This window comes from Aristolochia californica, unplaced genomic scaffold (genome assembly GCF_029961685.1).
Source record: "Aristolochia californica isolate CCGP_79_NKW_82.1479 unplaced genomic scaffold, dmAriCali1.0.hap1 SCAF_4, whole genome shotgun sequence".
Taxonomy (NCBI): domain Eukaryota; kingdom Viridiplantae; phylum Streptophyta; class Magnoliopsida; order Piperales; family Aristolochiaceae; genus Aristolochia; species Aristolochia californica.
Window position 1 is genome coordinate 43,037,715 of NW_027182103.1, and position 23,085 is coordinate 43,060,799.

The 23,085-nt window shown below is 36.8% G+C and overlaps 1 protein-coding gene across 1 annotated transcript; it reads right to left on the bottom strand.

Moving 5' to 3' along the window:
* Window positions 1-13,999: 13,999 nt before the first annotated feature.
* LOC137963391 (uncharacterized) lies at window positions 14,000-14,470 on the bottom strand. The gene has a single exon (XM_068810514.1). The coding sequence runs from the start codon at window positions 14,468-14,470 to the stop codon at window positions 14,000-14,002; it is 471 nt and encodes a 156-aa protein (XP_068666615.1).
* Between the last annotated feature and the right edge of the window lie 8,615 nt (window positions 14,471-23,085).

Genomic DNA, 23,085 nt, shown 5'->3' on the forward strand with positions numbered 1-23,085 from the left:
AATATAAATAGAACTTGAAGTGCACAAGATAACCTTTTATAATTCGTTTACAAGTGATAAACTTACTCTCATTCAGCCAGACTGGGTGTGCAAATAGCCTTAGCCTCACTTGTAAGACCATGGAGGAATTTATAAATTTTCAAAGGGTGTAACATTAATGACTATTCATAAGGACACGTCCTCTTAGAAGAGATACATCCTCTCAAGAGAGACACATCTCCTTATTCCCAAGGGATGTATCCACTAAGTCAATGCACCCATTTAATCTACCTCTACAGGGAGATGTGCTGGCCATTATTCCCTGTACTGAACATCCAATGACAAAGCATCTAGAAGTGGGCCCCATGCCATATGAATCATGGTAATTTTATTTTATAAACAATATATTTGAAACCATAATTCCAACAAACTCCCACTTAGTTTCAAATCCATTTCAAATTCCGATTTTCGAAAAAATATGAAAAATCAATCTTGACACATAAAACCATACCATGACTATAGGCATTACCTTAAACACTTTAATATACATGTGTAGTTAACCTGGGCCTACACACTATATATCTTAGATATTCAAGGTTGGGGAATAAACCAAATCCATACTTGTCAAATTTGCCAGTTCAGTGGTCTCCATTCATAGCATACTCGGACTTGAACTCAGGGTAAAACTATATACCAGTTCGAGTATTAGCCACTAAGGTAACTGTGCCTAATCAGTACCATAGGCCTGAATAATTTAGACATCTAACCCTACCTTCCTATTGAGACCCTTCCATATATACATACAAGTATATACCTAATAGAAAAGTTGGACATCAAGGCATCTCACCGTCCATAGCACACTCAGTACCTGAGGAGCTCAGGGTAAAGCTCTATACCAGCATGAGTATTAGCCGTAAAGGAAACTGTGTCTATGCAGTCTCGTTGGCTTGGACAATTTAGAGATTCAACCGTCATTCCCTATTGATACCCTCATATATACACGTATAAGTGCATACCTAATAGGGAAGCTGAATCTCATGGCATACATTGAGTACTCATATTATCACACAAAAGCATATGCATTTTGTCAAAATCATTCCATGGAATATAAATTACAATGTCATTACATACATAATATTACAAATCATTGAGACCACAATGCATACAAAACAATGTTCTCCCACTTGGTCTCATCAATTATAAACAAATCAAACCCATGTTCCCCACATGGAAAGTGAAACTGGTCATGGGAAGACACTTGGTTAGTGGATCAGCTAAGTTATCCGGAGAAGATATCTTATAAATAACAACTTCCTCCTTCCTTAGCATGTCTCGTATGTAGTGGTATTTTCCTTCGATATGTTTAGCCTTGGAGTGACACTTCGGATTTTTCGTGATAACAATAGCAGATTCATTTTCACAAAAGAGAGGAATAGGTCGCTCCACACAGTCTACCACTAGAAGACTTCGCAAGAATTTGCGAAGATAGACAACCTCCCTTGTAGCTAAGTTCATAGCCACATATTCTGCCTCCATGGTTGATTGTGCGACACAGTTTTGCTTCTTGCTTTTCCAAGAAATGGCACCTCGCCAAACATAAAGATAAAACCAGAAGTAGACTTTCGGGTATCAACACATCCTTGATAATCTGAGTCGGAATAACCAACCAATTCCAACTTGTCCGCTTGATAAGTCAAAGCATATGACTTTGTTCTTTTTAGATAGCGCATTACCCATTTTACCCCTTCCCAGTGAGTGAAACCTGGATTAGCTTGAAACCGGCTAAGAATCCCAACAGCATAAGCAAGATCAGGTCTTGTACAAATAAGAGCATACATAAAATTCCCCACAGCAGAAGCGTATGGATACTTAGATTCATCCAACTTATCTTTGAGGCGAGAAGGACAATCCACATAGCTCATCTTTTTAGTGCTATCATAAGGTACTTTACCTTGTATCAGTTAGACATGTGAAACTGATCCAGAAGAGTGTTGATATACTTCTCTTGAGACAAACTCAATTTTCGCAAAGATCTATCCCGTAGAATTTTAATGCCAAGAATATAAGAAGCTTCCCCAAGGTCTTTCATATCAAATGTCTGAAACAACCATGCTTTTATACCTTGGAGTAACTGAATATCATTCCCAGCTAATAAAATATCATCTATGTGTAAAGTAAGAAAAGCAATGCGATCTCCCACTGTTTTTATATAAACACAGTGATCTTCTGGATTCTGAGTAAAACCATACGCTGTAATTGCTTTATTGAACTTGATATTCCATAATCTTGAGGGTTGTTTCAAACCGTAAATATACTTGTCCAACTTACACACTTTTGCTTCAGTTCCAGATCTAACAAATCCACGTGGTTGTTCCATATAAATCTTCTCATCCAAATTTCCATTTAGAAAAGCGGTTTTAATATCTATTTGGAACAACTCATAGTCATAATATGCCACCAATGCCAGGAGAGCTCGAATAGACTGTATTCTTGCAACAGGAGAGAATGTTTCATCATAATCAATCCCGTATTTTTAAGTAAAACCCTTGGCAACAAGACGAGCTTTGAATCTTTCAAATTTACCTTCAACATTTCTCTTCCTTGTAAAAATGCACTTGCACTTAATGGGCTTAACCGATGTAGGAGGATCTACAAGTTTCCAAACTTCATTTTTATACATAGAGTCCATCTCTTCTTCCATTGCCGACTTCCACTTGTCGGAATCCACATCAAGGAGTGCTTCCTCGTAAGTGTCAGGATCAGTAACATCTTCATTCAACCTTGTTCTTTCATAAGTTTCTCCAGCATAGGTATAAAAATCTGAAGATGATAAGAGTTGACTAGGTTTTCTTTCTCTAGTCCCTCTTCGAATATTCATTTGGGTGGAATTCTCTATATTAGAAGGAGATTCAGAAGAAAACATTTCAACACATTCTTCCAAGTGAGACTTCATACCTAAATCTTCATCACAATCAAATTTATCCTCAATGAATTTTACATGTCTACTTTCAATAATCACCTTCTCCTTGGGATCATATAACCTATATCCTTTCGAATGTTCAAAGTACCCAATGAATAAACATCTTCGAGTCTTAGCCTTCAATTTGTCCTTAGGATCAAGTTTTAAAACATGAGCAACACATCCCCATACTTTAAAATGGTTACGACTAGGAGTTTTGCCTGACCATACCTCATAAGGTATTTTCTCAACCGACTTTGAAGGCACTCTATTTGAGATATAGGTAGCTGTCAATAATGCTTCGCCCCAAAAGGATATTGGCAAATTTGCAAGTGTCATCATAGATCTTACCATCTCTAGTAAGGTTCGATTTCTCCTTTCAGCAATACCATTTTGTTAAGGTGTATAAGGTATGGATAATCCCGTTTGACTTGCAAAATTCAGAGAATAACTCCGAACAATACTCTCCACCTCTGTCAGTGTGTAATGTTTTGATCTTCTTTCCTGTAGTATTTTCTACCTCCAATTTGAAGCTTTTGAAATAATCTAAGGCCTCATTTTTTCTATGCAGTAAATATACTCTTCCATATCTTGAAAAATTATCTATAAATGTGATAAAATACGAATGACCATTACGAGTATTCACATTCATAGGTCCACATATATCAGAATGAATAATATCCAAAACATGAGAACTTCTTGAGCCTTTGGATGGAAAAGGTATCTTTGTCATTTTCCCATATATACAACACTCACAAATAGGAAAATCATTATGTGAAAGATTTTTCAATAATCCTTGTGTCACAACTTGTAATTCTATCCTTGTTTATATGCCCTAGTCGTAAATGCCACAAATACAATTCATTTTCTTTAATATCCGAAGAAGTAGAAACATTGAACACCATATTTCCATTAAGTTGCAATTGATATAAACCAGAATTTCGAAAACCTCTCAAAATAACTTTATCATCTTGTAACATAAGAAACTTTCCATTTCCAAAGTAAAATGTAAATCCAAGTTTCTCAAGACAAGATAGAGATAATAGACTTCTTCTCATAGAAGGAGCATAAAGACAATCTTCTAAATCAAAAAACTTATTATCAACAAGCTTTAGCTGGTAAGTTCCCACGCCTTCCACAATGGCCTTTTCATCATTTCCCATGTAAATAAAGCTTGTTTTGTCCTCAATCTTTCTTAGCTCTTTGAAGCCCTGCAACTCATTCGATACATGAACAATTACACCAGAATCAGCCCACCAACTAAAAGGTTTGATATAAATAGTACAAGTTTCAAGAGATAAGGACTCACTGGTGTTCTCCTATTGCCCTTCTTGCATGGTTTTCAAAGCCGTTATATGTCCTGGCTTATTACAGAAGAAGCAAACACGTTGATTTGCATGTACTTCAACCCTTTGTTGATTGACCTTTTTGTCCTTGAAGTTTTGAAATCGAAAGTTCTTTCCCTTCTTCTTAAAATTATTTTTCTTCGGCTTCAAAACTACGTTAGCACTAGGTGAAGGTTTATCTAACTCAATACTTGGATTGAGTCTTTCGGACTGGTGGTCGATCATATTAACCAAATCAAATATAGTCCACTTTGTCTTGGACAAAGAATAAAAGTCTTGAATATATTTGAGAGATTTGGGTAAAGAGTTGATAATGGTGACCACTTTAGTTTCTTCATCCATTGGTCTACCATGATATTGTAACTCATCTACCATGGCAAGCATGTCATTTACATGTTTTCTCACATCAGCATTTTCTTCACATTTGGCACGAGTGAACTTTTGCCATAAGTTATTGATGTGAGTGGACGAATTTTTACCATATTTAGCCTCAATCTGGTCGAGAATCTCTTTTGTAGTGGAGACATAAAAATAAGTCATCAAGAGAGTCTCACTTAGAGCCCCAAGAATATGTGACCTAGAAATTTCATTAGCGTTATCCCATTCCTTGAATTTTCTAAGGTCCTTAAACTGTTTCAAATTATCAGGGTAGTTTATTCGGGAAGGTCTTTGAGGAGGAGTATCCACTTTGATAATCTTATCAAACCTATAGCCTCGTAGCATTAAGTCAACCCGTTGTGACCAGTTCACATAATTAGTCCCATCAAGTACATTTTTCTTTAGGGACTCAGCAAACTTATGTCCACTACTGGATATTCCTGTCATCCAGAAAATATTTCAATATTTGGGAGAACATACATAATTATACAATCATTTAAGCCATCTAGTACTCCCATTTACCCTTTGGGGATTCATGAGAGTTACTAGGCAAATCATTCCACACATGATAAACAACCAACAATATCACAAACCAACAAACAAACAAATAAATTAATTCATACTTACCCTTTGGGGATTTATATGAATTAATTTACAACATACTAATCTAATTATACAATTCGCATTATCCTTTGGGGATTTTGCTAATCATATAATAAAATTAGTATAACTCCTAAACAAATTATACTCAAAATAAATACACATAAAATTAATTTAATCTATACAAAATGAATTACCCTTTGGGGATTTTGCAAATTATATAATTAAGTTAATTTTCACATACAAATACATAAATATATAACAAGGCATGGAATAACACTAATTATAAATACTTCAAATAGCCAAATAACATGGAAATCCTATTCAAAATACAATTCTGGGTAAAAATAAACCCTTAAAACACATTCTGGTTCATTATATTAGTAAAAACCCTATTTGGTTCATGATTCTAGGTCATTACCGACCCGGACCGCACAAGCCTGCACCAACAGGCCCGTGGACAGCAGCCCACACAGGAGGCCCGCACACAGTAGCCCGCACAGCCAGCACCAGCAGGTCCGTGCATTGGCAAGCCTGCCTGCGGCGCCAGAACCCAATAAGCCTAAACTAGGCTTATTTCTATTAACAAATAAATAGCCAAAAAATCCAAAAACAATTATGGAAAAATATAGAAACCTATAATCTATCTCTATGATACCAACAGGGGCATTAATCACTTGTATTTGTTAGACTTGATATCTAATAATAATATAAACATCATAGAAAATAGATATTAAATCCTCCATAATTCCATTATCATGAAAACCATACATATATCATAGAATTGAAATAAGAAGAATAAAGAGAGCGTACCTTTCATCTTGAAAAATATAAATAGAACTTGAAGTGCACAAGATAACTTTTTATAATTCATTTACAAGTGATAAGCTTGCTCCCGTTCAGCCAGTCTGGGTGTGCAAATAGTCTTGGCTTCACTTGTAAGACCATGGAGGAATTTATAGATTTTCAAAGGGTGTGGCACTAATGACTATTCATAAGGACACATCCTCTTAGAAGAGATACATCCTCTCAGGAGAGATACATCCCCTCAAAGAGAGACACATCTCCTTATTCCCAAGGATTGTGTCCACTAAGTCAATGCACCCATTTAATCTACCTCTACAGGGGGATGTGTTGGCCATTATTCCCTGTACTGAACATCCAATGACAAAACATCTAGAAGTGGGCCCCATGCCATATGAATCATGGTAATTTTATTTTATAAACAATATATTTGAAACCATAATTCCAACACCTTCCACTCTCCTCACCACCTAATAAAAATCTTACCTTCGGACCGTGGCTTTCGTTCGTCGGCGAGGAAGAACTTCGGATGAAGAAATCGAAGAGGAAGACAAAAAAATCAAAGTTTTTGACAGAGATTGAGGAATCGGGCAATGATTTCCGCGAGAAAATTATACTGAAACGGCATGGAAATAACAGGAAATGACAGAAAAGTATAGGTTTCCTAGGCGGCAGGACGGAAGGGAAGAGACGAGACTCTCTTTACCGAAAATTTTCCTAACTCCCCGCGATTCCTGAATAGCCGCTCGTTAAATTAAAGAGCTTGTTCACGAGCGCGAGCTGGCTCGATTCGAAGCCACCCCTAGAAGCCACCCTTCCACTCTCCACACCACCTATGTCCACTACTAATTCTCTCTTTTTTTTAAAATAAAAAAAATTCTTAAACTAATTTTATATTTTCTTTTACATTTACATAATATCAAGGTCATACTTATTCAATAAAGTTTAAATTGTAATGATCAAATTTAAAATTAGGGAGAGAATTATGACTTTTTGTTGGCCCCTGAACACTCTGTTTCTCCCTTTTTTGTCACCATAGCATAGTCAAAATAGAAGACTGAAAGAGAAGGAAGTAATCCATTCTTTTTCCCAAGCAGAGAAGAGAAAAAGAGGTCTTCAATCCTGTTGCCCTTCTATTTATGACTTCCAACAATCTCTGCTCCCCTTCCATCCTCAAACAAAAAGAAAAACAATAGGAAGAATCCATTAGAAACTTGTTTTAATTATTTGAATGTAACTAAAAACTTTATATTTGACTGCAGAAATGTATGATAACTCTCTTCTAAGTGGAGCAGCGGCCGCCAGCACAATCACATCAAGGGCTCTCCATATCTTCTACAGCTTAAGATAACCCTTGCTTAATCTTCAGATGACTAAGCTTTTTTTTTTTTTTTTTTTTCACAATCACATCAAGAGCTCTCCATATCTTCTACAGCTTAAGATAACCCTTGATCTTCAGATGACTAAGCTTTTTTTTTTTTTTTTTTTCACAATCACATCAAGGGCTCTCTATATCTTCTACAGCTTAAGATAACCCTTGCTTGATTTTCAGATGACTAAGCTTTTTTTTTTTTGCACAATCACCCATATCTTCTACAGCTTAAGATAGCCCTTGCTTGATCTGCAGATGACTAAGCTTTTTTTTTTTTTAAATAAATAGAAGGGCATAATCTCACTCTCTTAGCAGCTGACCAGAGGGGGATTTGATCAGTTATAGGGCGAGAGTTCAGAGACTCCTTTCCCCCAACGTCTTGCTTCTCTGTTTCAAGCCTTTCTGTAAAAGACAGTGAGAAATACATATATTTTATGTGCAAAACGAACAAGCAAGATATCTTGGTAAATATAAAGTTCATAGCAAGAGCAGAGCCCTTAACCAACTCACAAAAAATACAAAAAAGATATATCAAGTATGCAGAGAACAGTTTTCTTTCCTGTGAGAACTCCCTGAAGATCCTTACCCCAAGATTTTCACAAGTCTTCCTGTAAACACATTGCAAAAGTTTCAATCAATATATCACAACTTTCGAACAGGCTAGCAAAAATGTACAATTGCAGATCCGGAGTCCGCAGATATATCTCTTCTGTACACAAAAAAAATGCCCATCAATGGGGAACTAAGTGCCACTAGCAGGAATGAGACAACGAGATTATGGGAAGCTATATCCAGCTCTCCTTGCTACATCCAGAATGAATTCATCTTCAATCCTCCGGTCTGACTCCTTGGACAGTATCTTCACAGCCTGAAGAAAAGTGAGAGGAGCGAAGGCAGGAGTGGATGCCTGACCGGAATTACCCATCACAACCGAAGAAGAAGGGTTCTTGAGACCAGGTGCATGTTCTGTGGTTTTCTGCCCTGAAGGACCTCCTTTTGATTTAGACATGTCAAGATCCTTTTGTGGATGAGATTTCTCCACCTCCGGTCTAGACTTCTTGCCACTCTCAGGAATCCCCAAATTCTCACCACCATCATCGTTTCTATCCGCATCTTTTGTTCCAGGATCTTCATCAATCTCATCACTGATTCTCGCTCCTCTGGTTCGACTTCGGTAGATTGGTGCCTTAGAAGCACTTAATTTATCAGCTAGACTCCTTCGGTCCCTAGGATCCGACGTTACATTTACAGGCGTCGCAACACCAGTTTTGCCGCTGGTATCCGATACCCGAGCTGCAATTTCCGGAACCCGTGTTCGGCCATATGAGCAGTCCCCTTTCATGCTTGTATCCGACAATGGAACCCGATTATCAACTGCTGCTGCATACTTCCCTGAAGAATTTCCCTTCGCATCGGAGAACCCTGGATCCTTCTTGACTGCAATAGGAGGATGCTCGCCACTCTCAAGATTTTCAAGATGATGTTTTTCTACAAGAATATCATTGGCAGTTTCTAATTTACCAACGGGATCCTCCTTTTGAGTCAAAAACCCTAAATCATTATGTTGCATAGGCTCTTCAATGCAAACACTCGGCCTTTTGACATGCGCCTCCGACAACCCAACAGTCTCAGCAACGGCCTTTCTTTTCCGCGAAAGAATTCGATCTTCCGCCTCGGAATCAGCCAAGGCTTCAGATTTTGGCGTCAGAAGTTCTAAATCATTGGATACTGGAGATTTTCTTACCAAACTGAAAGAGAACTCATCCTTCGACTCACACAACTTTATTTCCGCAGCATCATGGGCTACATGAACCACATCTTCATGATCAGTCGCACAGGAGGCGGTAATTCTAGGGGGTACCGACGAAGAACCCTGATCTGATTTCAAATCCGAAGACGATATTGATAATTTTAACTCTAAAAACCCGAATCTCTTAACTACATCAGCAGCAAACCTTAACGCCTCCTCAGCCACCAGAGACATCGTGTCTCGAGCTCCGGCATTGACTTCGTCGCCGGTGTAGATGCGAGCACCGTCACGGGCGGCCTCCGCACCAAAACCCACTTTACCGGCGTTGGCTTCTTTTACGGGCGTGGGGATAAGAGGCTCATCGGGAAGAGAGGAAACGACGATATCAGGGAAAGATGCAGGATTCTGAGCGAAACAGACGTCCGCTTCGACGGAGCAGGGCGGCTGAGCGTGTCGCGGCGACGACTCCCCGCGGATACGAAGGTTTTTCACTAGAGTTTGTAGATCTCTCGGAATCTTCCCCTCGTCAAGAATCGCTTCGTAGGGATCGACGACTTGTCGAAACGTCACATTCCTTTCGTGAGAAGACTCCATTCTCACCCCTTTCCCCTGCTCTCAAACAGCCTCAACAAAACGATGATCTCCATTCCCCGCAATTATCCCGAGAGACTTAGTTGTATACATTTTAAAACTGCTTGTTTATCATGGGCCAGAATAAATCATCAATGCAGTGTCCACAGCCCAAATACTTATTTGTGGCCCAGAAGTAAAGGAGAGCATTTACGTATTGTGAAAAATAAAAATCGTAACAAAGCCTTTCCAGTGCAAACTCTTCGTTGTTAGTAGTTGAGCATTATGAAATACTTTCACTCTTGTAAATTTGTATACACTTAGAATAGCTAATTTAGTTAAGTCTTCTCCCTTTTGTTGAGGTCATTTTTGTTGTAAATGATTCTTGTTGTAAATATGTATATAAATATAATTTTCAGTCAATACAAAATCGTGGTTTAATTCAACAAACAATAATTTCTTACATGGTATCAAAGCAACTTCTTCCCATTAATTCTTTTCTTTTTCAACGTTGTTGAATTGACTTTGAAACTGCTGTTTATTTTCCTCCACTATTGTTGTGTCTTCCCCATCTATTCTCCGTTTTCCTTCTCCTTCATCTTAATCAAGGAAGCGCTCAAGGTTGAGATTAGCAAAATCACAATAAGCATAAAAAATACGATTATAAGAGTTAGCCAAAGGGTCTTTACTACTTTTGGAGTTAAAAAAATGAAACGTTGGTGACGACATCGTTGGGGTTGAACGAGACCCACTGAAACTTCTGTTCGCTCATCTCCAACCCAAGGGCAAACTCCCTCAGTTGTTCATTTGACAGAATCCCGCCACTCCCGAAAGACATGAATAAAACTGATCTAGTTGGTTGTTCATCCAATTGATTCAAATAGTTAATACCATCGACAGCCATGATTGATGATCCCGACTGTATCAATGGTCCAACTGCATAGGAGTCTGTAAGCTATTCACTTGACAGAGTCCTGTCGCTCCCAAAAGACAAATAAAATTGATCCAGCCGGCGCGAGTAAGGGAGTTGCACGTGTGAGTTTTGTATGTGTTGGAAAAAGGAAAAAAGAAGAAGAAAAAAAAAACGCTTGTGCTCAAAGATTACCAGCTCATTGTTTCCAGTTCCAGCTCATTACCTATATTACGTACGTCAACTCAACCAGGTCTTGATAAGTTTATGAGCACAAATGTTCATCCCGCATCCCAAGCACGTTGACTGCCTCCTCATACTAACGCTACCAGAGTTTTTCCCTTTCCTCTTTCCAAAACAATCACTTTGACCACTATAAATAAAACTCCCAATGCCCTAGTACAATCAACACCAATGAATTTCATCTTATTACCATCAATATTTCTACTCAAACTCCTTTCAAACTCACATCTACCAATTATCTCTCATGGAAACTTCAGTTTGAAACTCTCTTCATCAGATATGATCACATTCAGTACATTGATGGCTCCAAACCTTGTCCACTGAAGACCCACACGGCAAACCTCTCTCCAAATCTAGCTTACAATGTTTGGATTCGACAAGATTAACTAATCTTTAATGCCTTCATCGGTTCTCGGTCTCCTACAATTATTCCATTCGTTGCTCGAGCCACCACCTCTCAAGAAGTATAAATTATTCGTGCCAATACATACGCCAAACCATCTTGTGGACACATCAAACCAGTCAAGAATCTTCTAAAAAATCCTACTAAAGGTACTATGAATATCACTAATTTTTTTCAATATATTAAATTCGGTACATATGAGTTTGCCATATTAGGGGCATCAATTAATGAGGAAGATCTTAGAGAGAAGATCTTGGATGGATAGGGAGATGATTACAAATAGCTTATTCATGTTGTTCAAGCTCGAGACACATCCATCACCTTTGATGAGTTTCATTAGAGACTTCTTTCTTTTGAAGCATATATTCACGTAACAGAAAACTGATGCAAATCTTCCAATCACTGCAAATCCAATGAATCAAACAAATACTACTTGGCACCCACCAAACTCCAACAACAACCCTTTCAATATCCTACTAGTCATGTGAGCTAGCGCTTGTTGCCTAACAACCCTGGCCCACCACCCTTGGCTACCAACTTATGTGCTCCAACTTACAATAGCCATTTTCGACCTTGTCCATATTTGTGGTTTTATCAGATTTCTTGCATCCAAAGGCACTTAGCTAAGCGATGTCCATCATTTTAGCTTGTAAAAATTCAACCAACCAATAAAGGATCTCCTCCTCCTCATACTTCGACAACATTGTAGCAACCACAAATTCATTATGCCGCTAACGTCAGCTCCAACAATCCGGCTTGGTTACTTGATAGTGAAGCATCTCACCATGTCACAAACAAACTTGAGCAAATTTTCTCTTCTCGCACCTCATACTGACTCTGATGATGTTATGATTGGTGATGACAGTTTTTCATCACCCACAAATGTTTTATCTCCCACTACTATTTTTACTTTGAATGATGTCCCTTGTGTACCAACCATGCAAAAGAACTTAATTTTTATCTCTCAATTTTGCACTACTTATAATGCTTCCATTGATTTTTTAACATCTTATTTTAATTGAAAGATCTTCACATGGGGGCAACCCGTTTGACGAGTAGCACTAAAGATGGAGTGTATGAGTGACCAGTTAGTAAATCTCTGTCTTCTCCAATTTTTGCCTTCTCTCACGTCAAACTATATCATCCAATCATCGATTAGGTCATCCCGCTCTTCCCATTTTGAAATAGATTCTTACTAGTTATCATTTATTTATTTTACTCATATGCTAAAAGCGTTTTCATGTAATGCATGTCTTTGCTGTAAAAGTCATAAGATGTCTTTTTTCTTTTCATTTTTTATATCTACTGAAACTTTTGAAATTGTTTTTCTGATGTATGGACTTCACCTATTTTGTTTCAAGATGGTTTCAAATACTATGTCATTTTCGTTGATTACTTTACTAAAGACATATGGTTTTACCCACTCAAACGATAATCTGAAGTTCAGGAAGTTTTTCATCATTACAAAACCATTGTGAAAAATTATTTCAAAATAAAAATTATCACACTTTATTTAAATAATGGGAGAGAATATATAGACGTCAAATATTACCTTTCACTCCACTCCATACACCTGAACAAAATATCTACTCAGAAAGGCAACATCGTCATATTGTTGAAACTGGTTTCACTTTACTTTCTCGTGACTCTCTTCTAATTACCTTATGGTCCCATGTCTTTGCCACTGTTGTCAATTTAATAAACAAGATGTCAACCATTATACTCAATCTATCATCACCTTATGAATTAATTTTCTACAAAACGTCAAATTATCTTAAACTACAAAATTTTGGTTTGTTTATGTTATCCTTGGCTTTGTTTATATACATCTCACATACTTAATCAAAGGTCTAAACCATGCATATTTCTTAGATACTCATTGCATCTTTGTCACTTCAGCTACTATTGCCAGTTTTTTCTCGACGATTAGTTAGACCGTTTCTTATCGAACTTTGCTGTCATCTAAATAATTAGTTCCGTGATTTACTGTCATCTAAGTTTCAGTGTTTTTTTTTCTTCTGATGAAAAAACTGGGAATGAGAGATCAAACCCAGAACTCAAGCCATATGTCGAGTCGATGCTTTTGATGGTAATATATTTTCATTGAAAATATATTGTAGATGAAAGAGATAATCTCATAGTGTGTCCCATGCTATGATTGGGTTTGTCCTACGGGTTACTGTTCGCGGAGTCGACTCGTGATTTGGCTGAGTAGACTGGGATTTAGGGGTTGGGACTTCCCCGTGACTTGGGTCATTTTTGAACCTTTTACAAGTGAGTCTGTTCAATCGAGCACTACGTCACAATTCAATCAAAGGAGAGGGATAATGGCTTCTTGCTCTGCCTTCACAATCGAGCGTCATAACATCTACGTAAATAATATTGAGAAAAAGATTCAATTATGCAGATTTTTGAAGCTTAAATTTCAAAACAAAGAGACGAATATATAAATCAAACTAATTTACATTGCAGTTCACATCTCTGTTGTGGGATCTACTCCGTCGTCAAACTAATTTACATTGTGGTTCACATCTCTGTTGTGGGATCTACTCCGTCTTCTTTCCATGTTCGCTGCTTCTATGAAAAGCCTCGAGAGATTTGGGGAGTAACTATAGGCAGAACTACAACTGTACATGATAAACCGACAAAGTTACCTGATCGATCCTATTCTCCAAGTTCATCCTTTCAGATTTTTCCGACTAGATCGCCGTATAAGGCACAAGAGACGCCGGTTTTTCTGCCCGTAAATCTATCCGATTCAGCCCTCCTTACCCTCGAGTCAGCAAATAGTGAGATTGCAGCAAAGTCCCTAGCCTTGTCAGTTACCTGACCCGAACTCTCGTACAGTACGAGGTACCCATCCTCAGATCGACTGTCGACCCTATAGCTTGAACCTGTTGTGGGTTTCTGATGGGAAAAGAATCTCAGTATTTTAGCAAGAGATCGAGAAATCCTCGACGAAGGCTTTCTCTGAAGACGACAAGATTTGGACTGTGAGTCTCGGACGAGACGGGGCATGGAGAGTGTATGAGAAGCCACAGCGAAATCGAGTTGACGGTTAAAAGACTTTAGCTCAAACGAATCATAGAGAGAACTATCACAATCCCATAAAAGAGCATCTACTCTTCCGGATGCTTTATGAGTTTCTTGCCCCATTTCAGCTTGGACTTTCTTCTACTCTTCGCCTTCTCTGTATAGAAAATGGAAATGGAGGGAAAGATGGAATTATGTACAGATTGATAAGCAAAATTAAAATAAAGCAAAACGGATAGATATGTGGTTAGAAAGGTTGAAAACTTGCTTTGTTCACATGGCTGTTCCAACGCGTTAAGAAACCCAACTAGCTTCCTACGTCTCAGCAATGGCCGTTAGGAATTTATGCACCAGAGTTCGGTGAAAAGAAGGTGCATGCAATTAAAAACAACACAGGGCGAATCGGCGGCGACGGCAGAGCGTAGGAAGCGTCGCGCGATGGGACCGGTTAAGTCAAGGCTCGAGGATTTTTTTTTTTCGTTTTTTTTAAAGAATATCTCATGCAAGATTGTATGGAGAATGGGAAGAGAATACCAAGGTATATAGGCGGCTACAATGGGCTGTGGCATTGGAGATGAGGATTTTTAGCTACGGCAGACTGGTTTTTATTAATCATTCAGGAGCTTTGATACCATGTAAAATATAGGAAAGGAGAATAATATTAGCATACTTATTATTGATAAGGTGTATACTATTTATAGAGTTACAACATAGACATAAATGATTACAATTTTATAATTTTAGTTGTTTCTAATTATTTTTATTATTATTTATCATTATCTTTATCTGTTTGTCATCCAAACAACTTTCTTTGTCTTTTGACTTCTCAATATGAACGTTTCTCCAATCACGAGATCTTTCTAGCCCGTCTTTAGTAACCAATTGATTTTGTTTGTGTAGTTGAAAATAATATTTCAATTTTCTCTCATATTTCTCATTAACACCATTGGTTTAAATAACCATTTTTCAGGCTATACATGGAAGAATTGTGAGTGGTTACGAGAATTACATAGTTTACAAAATTTAGGGATTTATGGAATATTTACAGAATTTCTTCTTAAGGTAAGAAATCTTAGAGGAAATCTCAACACTCCCCCTCAAGTTGGTGCATAGATTATCGCTCATGCCCAACTTGTCGAGACAATTGTTAAAGGTTTGGTAAGACACTGCCTTGGTCAGCACATCGACAAACTGATCCTGAGACCGAACATGAGAGATTTCAATGATTCTTTATTCTAATTTTTCCTTAATAAAGTGTCTATCAACTTCAACATGTTTAGTTCTATTATGCTGGACTGGGTTGTGGGTAATATCACATACTGCCTTATTGTCACAATATAATTTCATAGGACTTGTCTGCTCAATATGTAGTTATTGTATCAGATTTTTGATCCATAATAATTCACATATTGCCTTGCCCATGTAAAACGTCGGGATTCGAACGCGGAACGTGTTGACCAGCTCTGATACCATGTCAAACGCCTAGCCACTACAACCCAAAAGACTGGTCTGTTGAGTGTGGAAAGCCAAGTACCTAACCCATCAGTGGTGGACGGAACCACCCAGCTCTGACAACCCATTCCCCTATATTTGGCTTCAGTTGACGATCTAGCCACCACCTCTTCTTTCTTACTTCTCCAAGTGACCAAAATTTCACCTACAAATGTAGAGTATTTGATAGATTTCATAAAATTTGTGAACCTTCCAAACCACGCCCTTGAGGATTGCTTCAAACCATATAGGGATTTCCTCAGTTTACATACTTGTTTGCATCCTTTGGTTTGCATAATACAACCAGGAGGTAATTCCATATATACTTCTTCTTGGAGATCTCCATCTAAAAATGCATTTTTAACATCAAATTGATATAAGGGCCAGTCAAGATTCACGACGAGAGATAGTAGAATCCGAACAATATTGATTTTGGCGACTAGTGCAAATGTCTCCATGTAATCGATCCCGTAGGTTTGAGTGTATCCTTTGGGGACAGGCCTTGCTTTGAACCTTTCAATGGTGCCATTGGCTTTATATTTGATGGTAAATACCCACCTGCATCAAACTGGTTTCTTTCCTATACGTAGATCAACCATTTCCCGTGTTGAATTCTTTTGGAGGGACGTCATTTCTTTATTCATTTATTCTTTCCACTTAGGATCTTTCAAGGCCTCCAGCACACTATTAGGAATAGATATAGCAGATAATTGATTCACAAATACTTCATTTACCTTTGACAATCTATGATAAGACACAAAATTAGAGGTGAGGTATCACTCATAGTTGAGTTTCGGAAATTACCTAAGGCTCAAACATGGACTCGAACTCAAAAAGTAATTGATCCACTAGTACACTATGAGGGGGGAAGATGTCGGATGAGACACTGGTTGCATAACTTCCATCGGTCTTGTCTATCTCCATCCTGTGAATCATGCTCATTTGTATCATTTTGATGCTTACTACTGTAATCTGAATGCTCACCACTTGTAATATCCAAGGTGTCCAAATGATGATTAAGGGCCTTCAATTCAATCATGTTCTCCTCCTATATTGAAGACTCTGGAGTACAATAATACATGTTATTTTCGTGAAATACCACATCAAAAGTGACCTACAATTTGCGAGAGGGAGGATGATAACAACGATAACCTTTCTGATGTTAAGCATAACCAACAAAAACACATTTGAGAGCTCGGGGTTCCAATTTATTTCTCAATGGCTTATGAAGGTGAACAAAGGCTACACACCCAAAAAATCTAGGTGGCCAATTTGGCACAGCAGGTGAACTTATGGTTTTATGAAGAACACTCAAGGGAGTTTGAAATTGTAACACACTCGATGATAGTCGGTTGATAAGATAAGTTGCAGTTGTGATGGCTTCACCCCAATAACTAACCGACATATGAGCTTCAAACAGGGAAGCAAGAACAACCTCAAGAAGGTGGCAATTCTTTCGCTTTGCAACCCCATTTTGCTGAGGGGTGTAAGAACAAGTAGTTTGATCAGTAATACCATGATCATCTGGATATTCTTTCAAACTTTGATTCACAAATTCTCTACCATTGTCACTCCGAAGAGTTTGTATTGTAGAATGATATTGAGTGACTATCATTCTGCGAAATTTTTTGAACAACGAACTAACTTCACTTCATTAAGCAAATCCAAGTCATACAGGTGTGATCATTAATAAAAGAAACAAACCACCGTTTATCAATAAGAGAGGATATATTGGTTGGACCCCATACATCAAAGTGAATAATCATAAAGGGTGTTGGACTCCTATTCATGCTTATTTGGAATGGAACACGATGACTTTTCGCCAATTCACATACATCACACTTAAAAATCTGAAATAAATAATTTTTCAAAGAGGTTTGGAAACAATTTCTTTAAATAACCAAAGGATGAGTGACCCAACCATTTATGCCATAACCAAATTTCAGAATCTGCAGATTTATTCTTCATGGAGAATGCATGGGCTAACTGATGAGAACTCTTCGGCTGCAGATCAAGGTAATAGAGTTTCCCCCTTCTAGTACCATAACCAATTGTCTTCTGAGTTCGAATGTGCTCAAAAACACAAATGTTAGGCCAAAAAATTCAAAATACAATGCACGGTATGAGTTATTTGAGCAACTGATATAGACTATGATTGAGGGTTTGAACGACTAACACATAATCAAGACCCAAATTTTCAGTGAGGGTGATAGGACCTTCTCCAATAACATGAAAGGGAGTACCATTTGTTATAGATACGATATGTTGTTTAGATGGTTTCATACTTTTAACATAATAATTGTCAAAGGTCATATGATCAGTAGCACCATAATCAATTCTATTCACTATTTTTACTAGGAGAAGAAGTATTAAGAACCTTACTAGATGTAGCAATTAAAACTGATGCATCCTTAGATATGTGAGGGGTGGAGGTTCTGGTATTGCAACAGAAACATAATTATTTAGTTTGGAGTTCCGTTTGCAATGCGCTTTGGTAGTATCCCAACATTCTGGATACCCAATAAGTTCATAACATTATGACTTTGTATGCCCAGTCTCACCACAGTGAGTACAAATGAGCTCTGGTTTTGCTGTTCCAACCTCATAGCTGCAATTATGAGATCCTAATGTCCAATTTTGATCATTGGTAAGACCGGTTCGTCGAGCTGTTTTAGGCTTAGCTCAACGTCCTACCATTGCAGATGACTCAACACGATCAACTTCACTATTTAAAGTGGTTTTGCGAACAAAGTCACGGCGTACGTAAGCATAGGCTTCTTCAAGATCCAATATCGGGTCTTTTTTTTAGAATTTTGCCACGGACTTGTTCTAATTCTACATCCAATCCATTTAAGAAAATGTTAACACACAATCTTTCAACAGATTTTCTATAGGCGATAACATCATCGGGATCTTTCATTATAATCCTGTCATGATGATCAAGTTCTTGAAAATTTTCCACAAGATCACCATAATAAGTTGACAGAGGGCGATCAGTGTGTTTGGTAGAGAAAACTCTTTGATTCAATGAAAATAATTGTGATTCATCTGACCCATCATAGAAATATTTTTCCAGAGCATTCCTTATTTCGCGTGCGGTGCATAGCCGAATATAACGCTTCATAATATCTGGTGACATAGAGGTTAGCAACCACCCCTTGACCTTTTGATTTTCAACATACCACTTTGCATAGGAGGCATCCGTTTCTTGTGGTAGTGATGTTTTTCCCATAATATATTCGAGCTTCTCACGTCCTGCAATTTGCATCTCCATGATCTGGGAGTAGGGGTGGCATCGAACCGAGCCGAGCCCGAACTTGCCTATGTTCGAGCTGAGCCTCGTCTCGAGCCTAAAATTGTTATCGAGCTCGAGCCGAACTCGAGCCTCAACATACATTTAAAAATTTTCAAAAAATATATATAAATAAATTATATATAAAATTATACATACATTTTACATAAAATTGGACATGACCTCTACATAAAATTAGGCATAACCTATATATATAATACATGTATAAGATTGAGGCATAATCACTTCTTAAAATTGAGCATAATCTCAGTATATAATACCCGTATAAAATTCTGCATGACCTCTACTTAAAATTGGGCATAATCAATATACATAATACATGCATAAACACTCCATAAACACTCCATAAAATTACCTATACATTCCATAAACAGTCCATGAAATTTTTTATACACTCCATAAAATAGTCTAAACACTCCATACACTGCATAACATTATAAATAAATTCCATACAATAATCAAACACAACAAAATTAAAAGAAATATCACTATCAATTTACAATCACCCAAATAAAAACTATAAATCCATTATAAAATTAAAAACTATAGTTTTTTCTCTTAATGCTAGAAAATAATATACATCTCTGCATGAGCAAAATATCCACCTATGACAAAAACAAAAATATAAAGTTAGTTATTGTCAGATAAAAAGATAATCTTCCACTACTAGTTACTTAAATGTCGTTAAAAATATTAAAATTACCATGATGAGAGAAACATGAAAAATCACGTAGTAAGTAGCATTATCTCTACACTCTTCTTCTCATGCTATAATCATAAAACAAAATTTTAATAAATAAAACTAAAAAATATCATAATAAAGAATTTATCAAAGAAATTCACCTTTTGATTTTTCTTTACACCGTGAAAAACTCGAACCCAATCACCGCTACAAATCAAAGCTTGAACTGTATTTGGTGCCAAGAAAGAACGATATGAGTCTATTACTCTACCACCAACACTAAATGTAGACTCTGAAGCTACTGTGGATATGGGAATTACAAGGATGTCTGCTGCCATCTTAGATAATACCCAAAATTTCATATGATTCACTTTCTACCATTCTAAAACATCAAAATCATATTGTGAAGTTTCCTCACAACTATATACACCTTCTTCAAGATAAATTTCCAATTCTGACCATGGTGACTTAACTACATCCTTTTGTTTCATATAACTCATTAATTTTGACCAACCCGAACTTGATGAAGGCCTACGACTTGTGAAAACACCTGTAAAACTAGTACTTGAAACAATCTCTTCATTTCTAATATCCACATTATATAAGGATACATATTCATCGTAGATCTCATATAAGGTGCGTCAAACTAAATTTATATTCATTGTAGCTTCTTCCTTAGAATATATCACTGGAAAACACATTTTGATCAACTTTAATTTGACTCTTGGATCCAAAACTGAAGCAACAACCATCAATAAATTGCATTCACCCCAATACTTCTCAAATTTCTCTTTTATTCTACCAACCATTGTCCTAATGAAAACATTTTTATTTGTAGAATGAAAATCCAGAACTTCTTTTACCTTATATACCTCACTAAGGTACAAATTAGAAGTAGGATAGTCACTCCTAGAAATTATATTAGTAACCGCATTAAAAACTTCTAAAATCTTACACACCATGTCAACCTTTTCCCATTCATCAAAACTTGGCAAACAATCATAAGTTGGTTCTCTAACTTTAAATCTAGAGAATGCATCCTTAAATTTTAATGCAGAAGACTAAATGTCATAAGTGAAGTTCCAACGAGTTGGACAATCAATAACCAACCACTTTTCACCAAGTTCTAATTGTGGTACAATTTCAGAAAAAGTGTGAAGTTTAGCCTGAGGCAGATTTATGAATTTGACACTTTCACGCACATTATCAATGATATCCTTAATCTGAACAAAACCATCTTGGACTAATAAGTTCAAAATATGAGCACAGTAACACACATGAAACAACTTTCCACAACACACCAAAATTTTTTCCTTGAAAAATCTTGTTTCAAAACTCTGATACAAACATCATTATATGCAAAATTATCAACTGAAATACTAAAAACTTTATTTTTGATCTCCCACTCTTTCAAACACTTGTAAATAGCATATGCTATATCAACGCCACAACGAGGAAGATGAACATACACAAAACTCAAGACTCGTTTTTGTAGCTTCCAATTACTGTCAATAAAATGCCCAGTAATAACCATGTATTCAATTTTTTGATTTTGGGACTTCCAAAGATCCGTGGTATGACTAATCTTGTCAATCTCTTTTAACAAAATTTTTAATTTCTTTTTCTCTGCCTCATACAACTCCATACACTCCTTAATGGTCTCACGGGATATTTCTTCATAATTCATATTTGCATTTTCATTACAAAATTAAATCCCTCCTCTTCTACTCTCATGAATGGATGCTCATGCATAAGAATCCAATGAGCAATGAGTACTCTCATTTTTGCTTGATCATATTTTCCTCCAAAATTCATAAAAGGAAGTCCAGATGGACTCTAATTAACATTAGACCCCGCTCCCACTGGTTGAAAGTATAAGGTTTTTTGTTTTCTCATTGCCACTTTTTTACTAGTGCAACGTTTCAAATGTCGACTCATATGTGTGGTCACTCCACTACTAATAACACTCAAATTGATTTTACAATAAACACACTGAGCTTTTTTTTTACCATTAAGTGATACTTCTTTGAATTCCAACCACACATGAGACTTTCTTTGTCTTTTTGAAGTATGGGTAGAATCACCTTCATCCTCATTTATGGTAATTTCATCTGGGCCCACTTCTATGACAGAAGGTAGTGACTCTGGTAGAGTTGAGTCACTATTTATAGCCACACTAGAACTAGTGTTAATTATTGATGCCAATTGAGGAGGTGTTGACATTCTTACTTCTACAAAAAAACAAAATTAAAAATTAAAAACATAAAGAAAAGAAAGTTATCCAAACAACAAAGATCCTACACATAATTTAAGATACTTGTCTATTCTTAGAGGAAGGTACGTGACATTGTGACAATCGGGAACGACCCTTGTCTTTCTATGCAGCGGGGTCTCTTTGAGCCTGTAGCCCTGCACCCAATAGTTTCCAGTCCAATATACCGATCTTTTTTTTATATATAAATTTAAAAACTTCTAAGAGAAGGAAATCACACCAACATTCTCTTCTAATATTTTGATGAAATTCAACATCAATACCAAGAAATTAATGATAAAAAAAAAAATCAACACTTACAGAACCCGAAAGTGTGTTCGCCGTTCAGGGATATCTCCAAAAGCATTTCCAAGAATAAAGGAGCACTGCTGAAACGAAGCGAGAGTTAGAAATTTTGTAGGGTTAGTCAGCAACGAAAAAAAAATAGAACATTAAATAAAAATCTTACCTCCCATCGGACCGTCGCTTTCGTCTCGCCAGCGAGGAAGAACTTCGGATGAAGAAATCGAAGAGGAAGGATAAAAATTGATTGTAAAAAAGAGAGATAAATTACATCCGTCTATATCTAACGTATCTATTCAACAAAATATGAACATTTGACAAGGTTTAGGCATCATATATCATCCAATGAGTAAATTTAAGACATCAAAGGTTCACACATAAGATCTCAATTTCCAAAAGATAGAAAAGGAACTATCAAATCACTTTTGCTAATACATCAAGCCATATAATATTTTAGAATAGTAGCAGATATAAGTTCAATGAGAATTAAGAAAGAAGGACAAAAACTAACAATTTTTATTTTTTTTTATAATAAAGAGAAGTTGGATGCAATTAAGAAAGTTCCTGATTCCATTAACTATAATAGAGTATTATTGAACAGAATATGTTACCAACACTAACATTTTTTGTTTTTTTACAATAAAGAGAAGTTGGATGCAATTAAGAAAGCTCCTGATTCCATTAAGTATAATAGAGTA

What these genes read in the sequence shown, in the direction of transcription:
- LOC137963391 (XM_068810514.1), bottom strand. Translation starts at nt 14,470, where the DNA reads ATGGGGCAAGAAACTCATAAAGCATCCGGAAGAGTAGATGCTCTTTTA.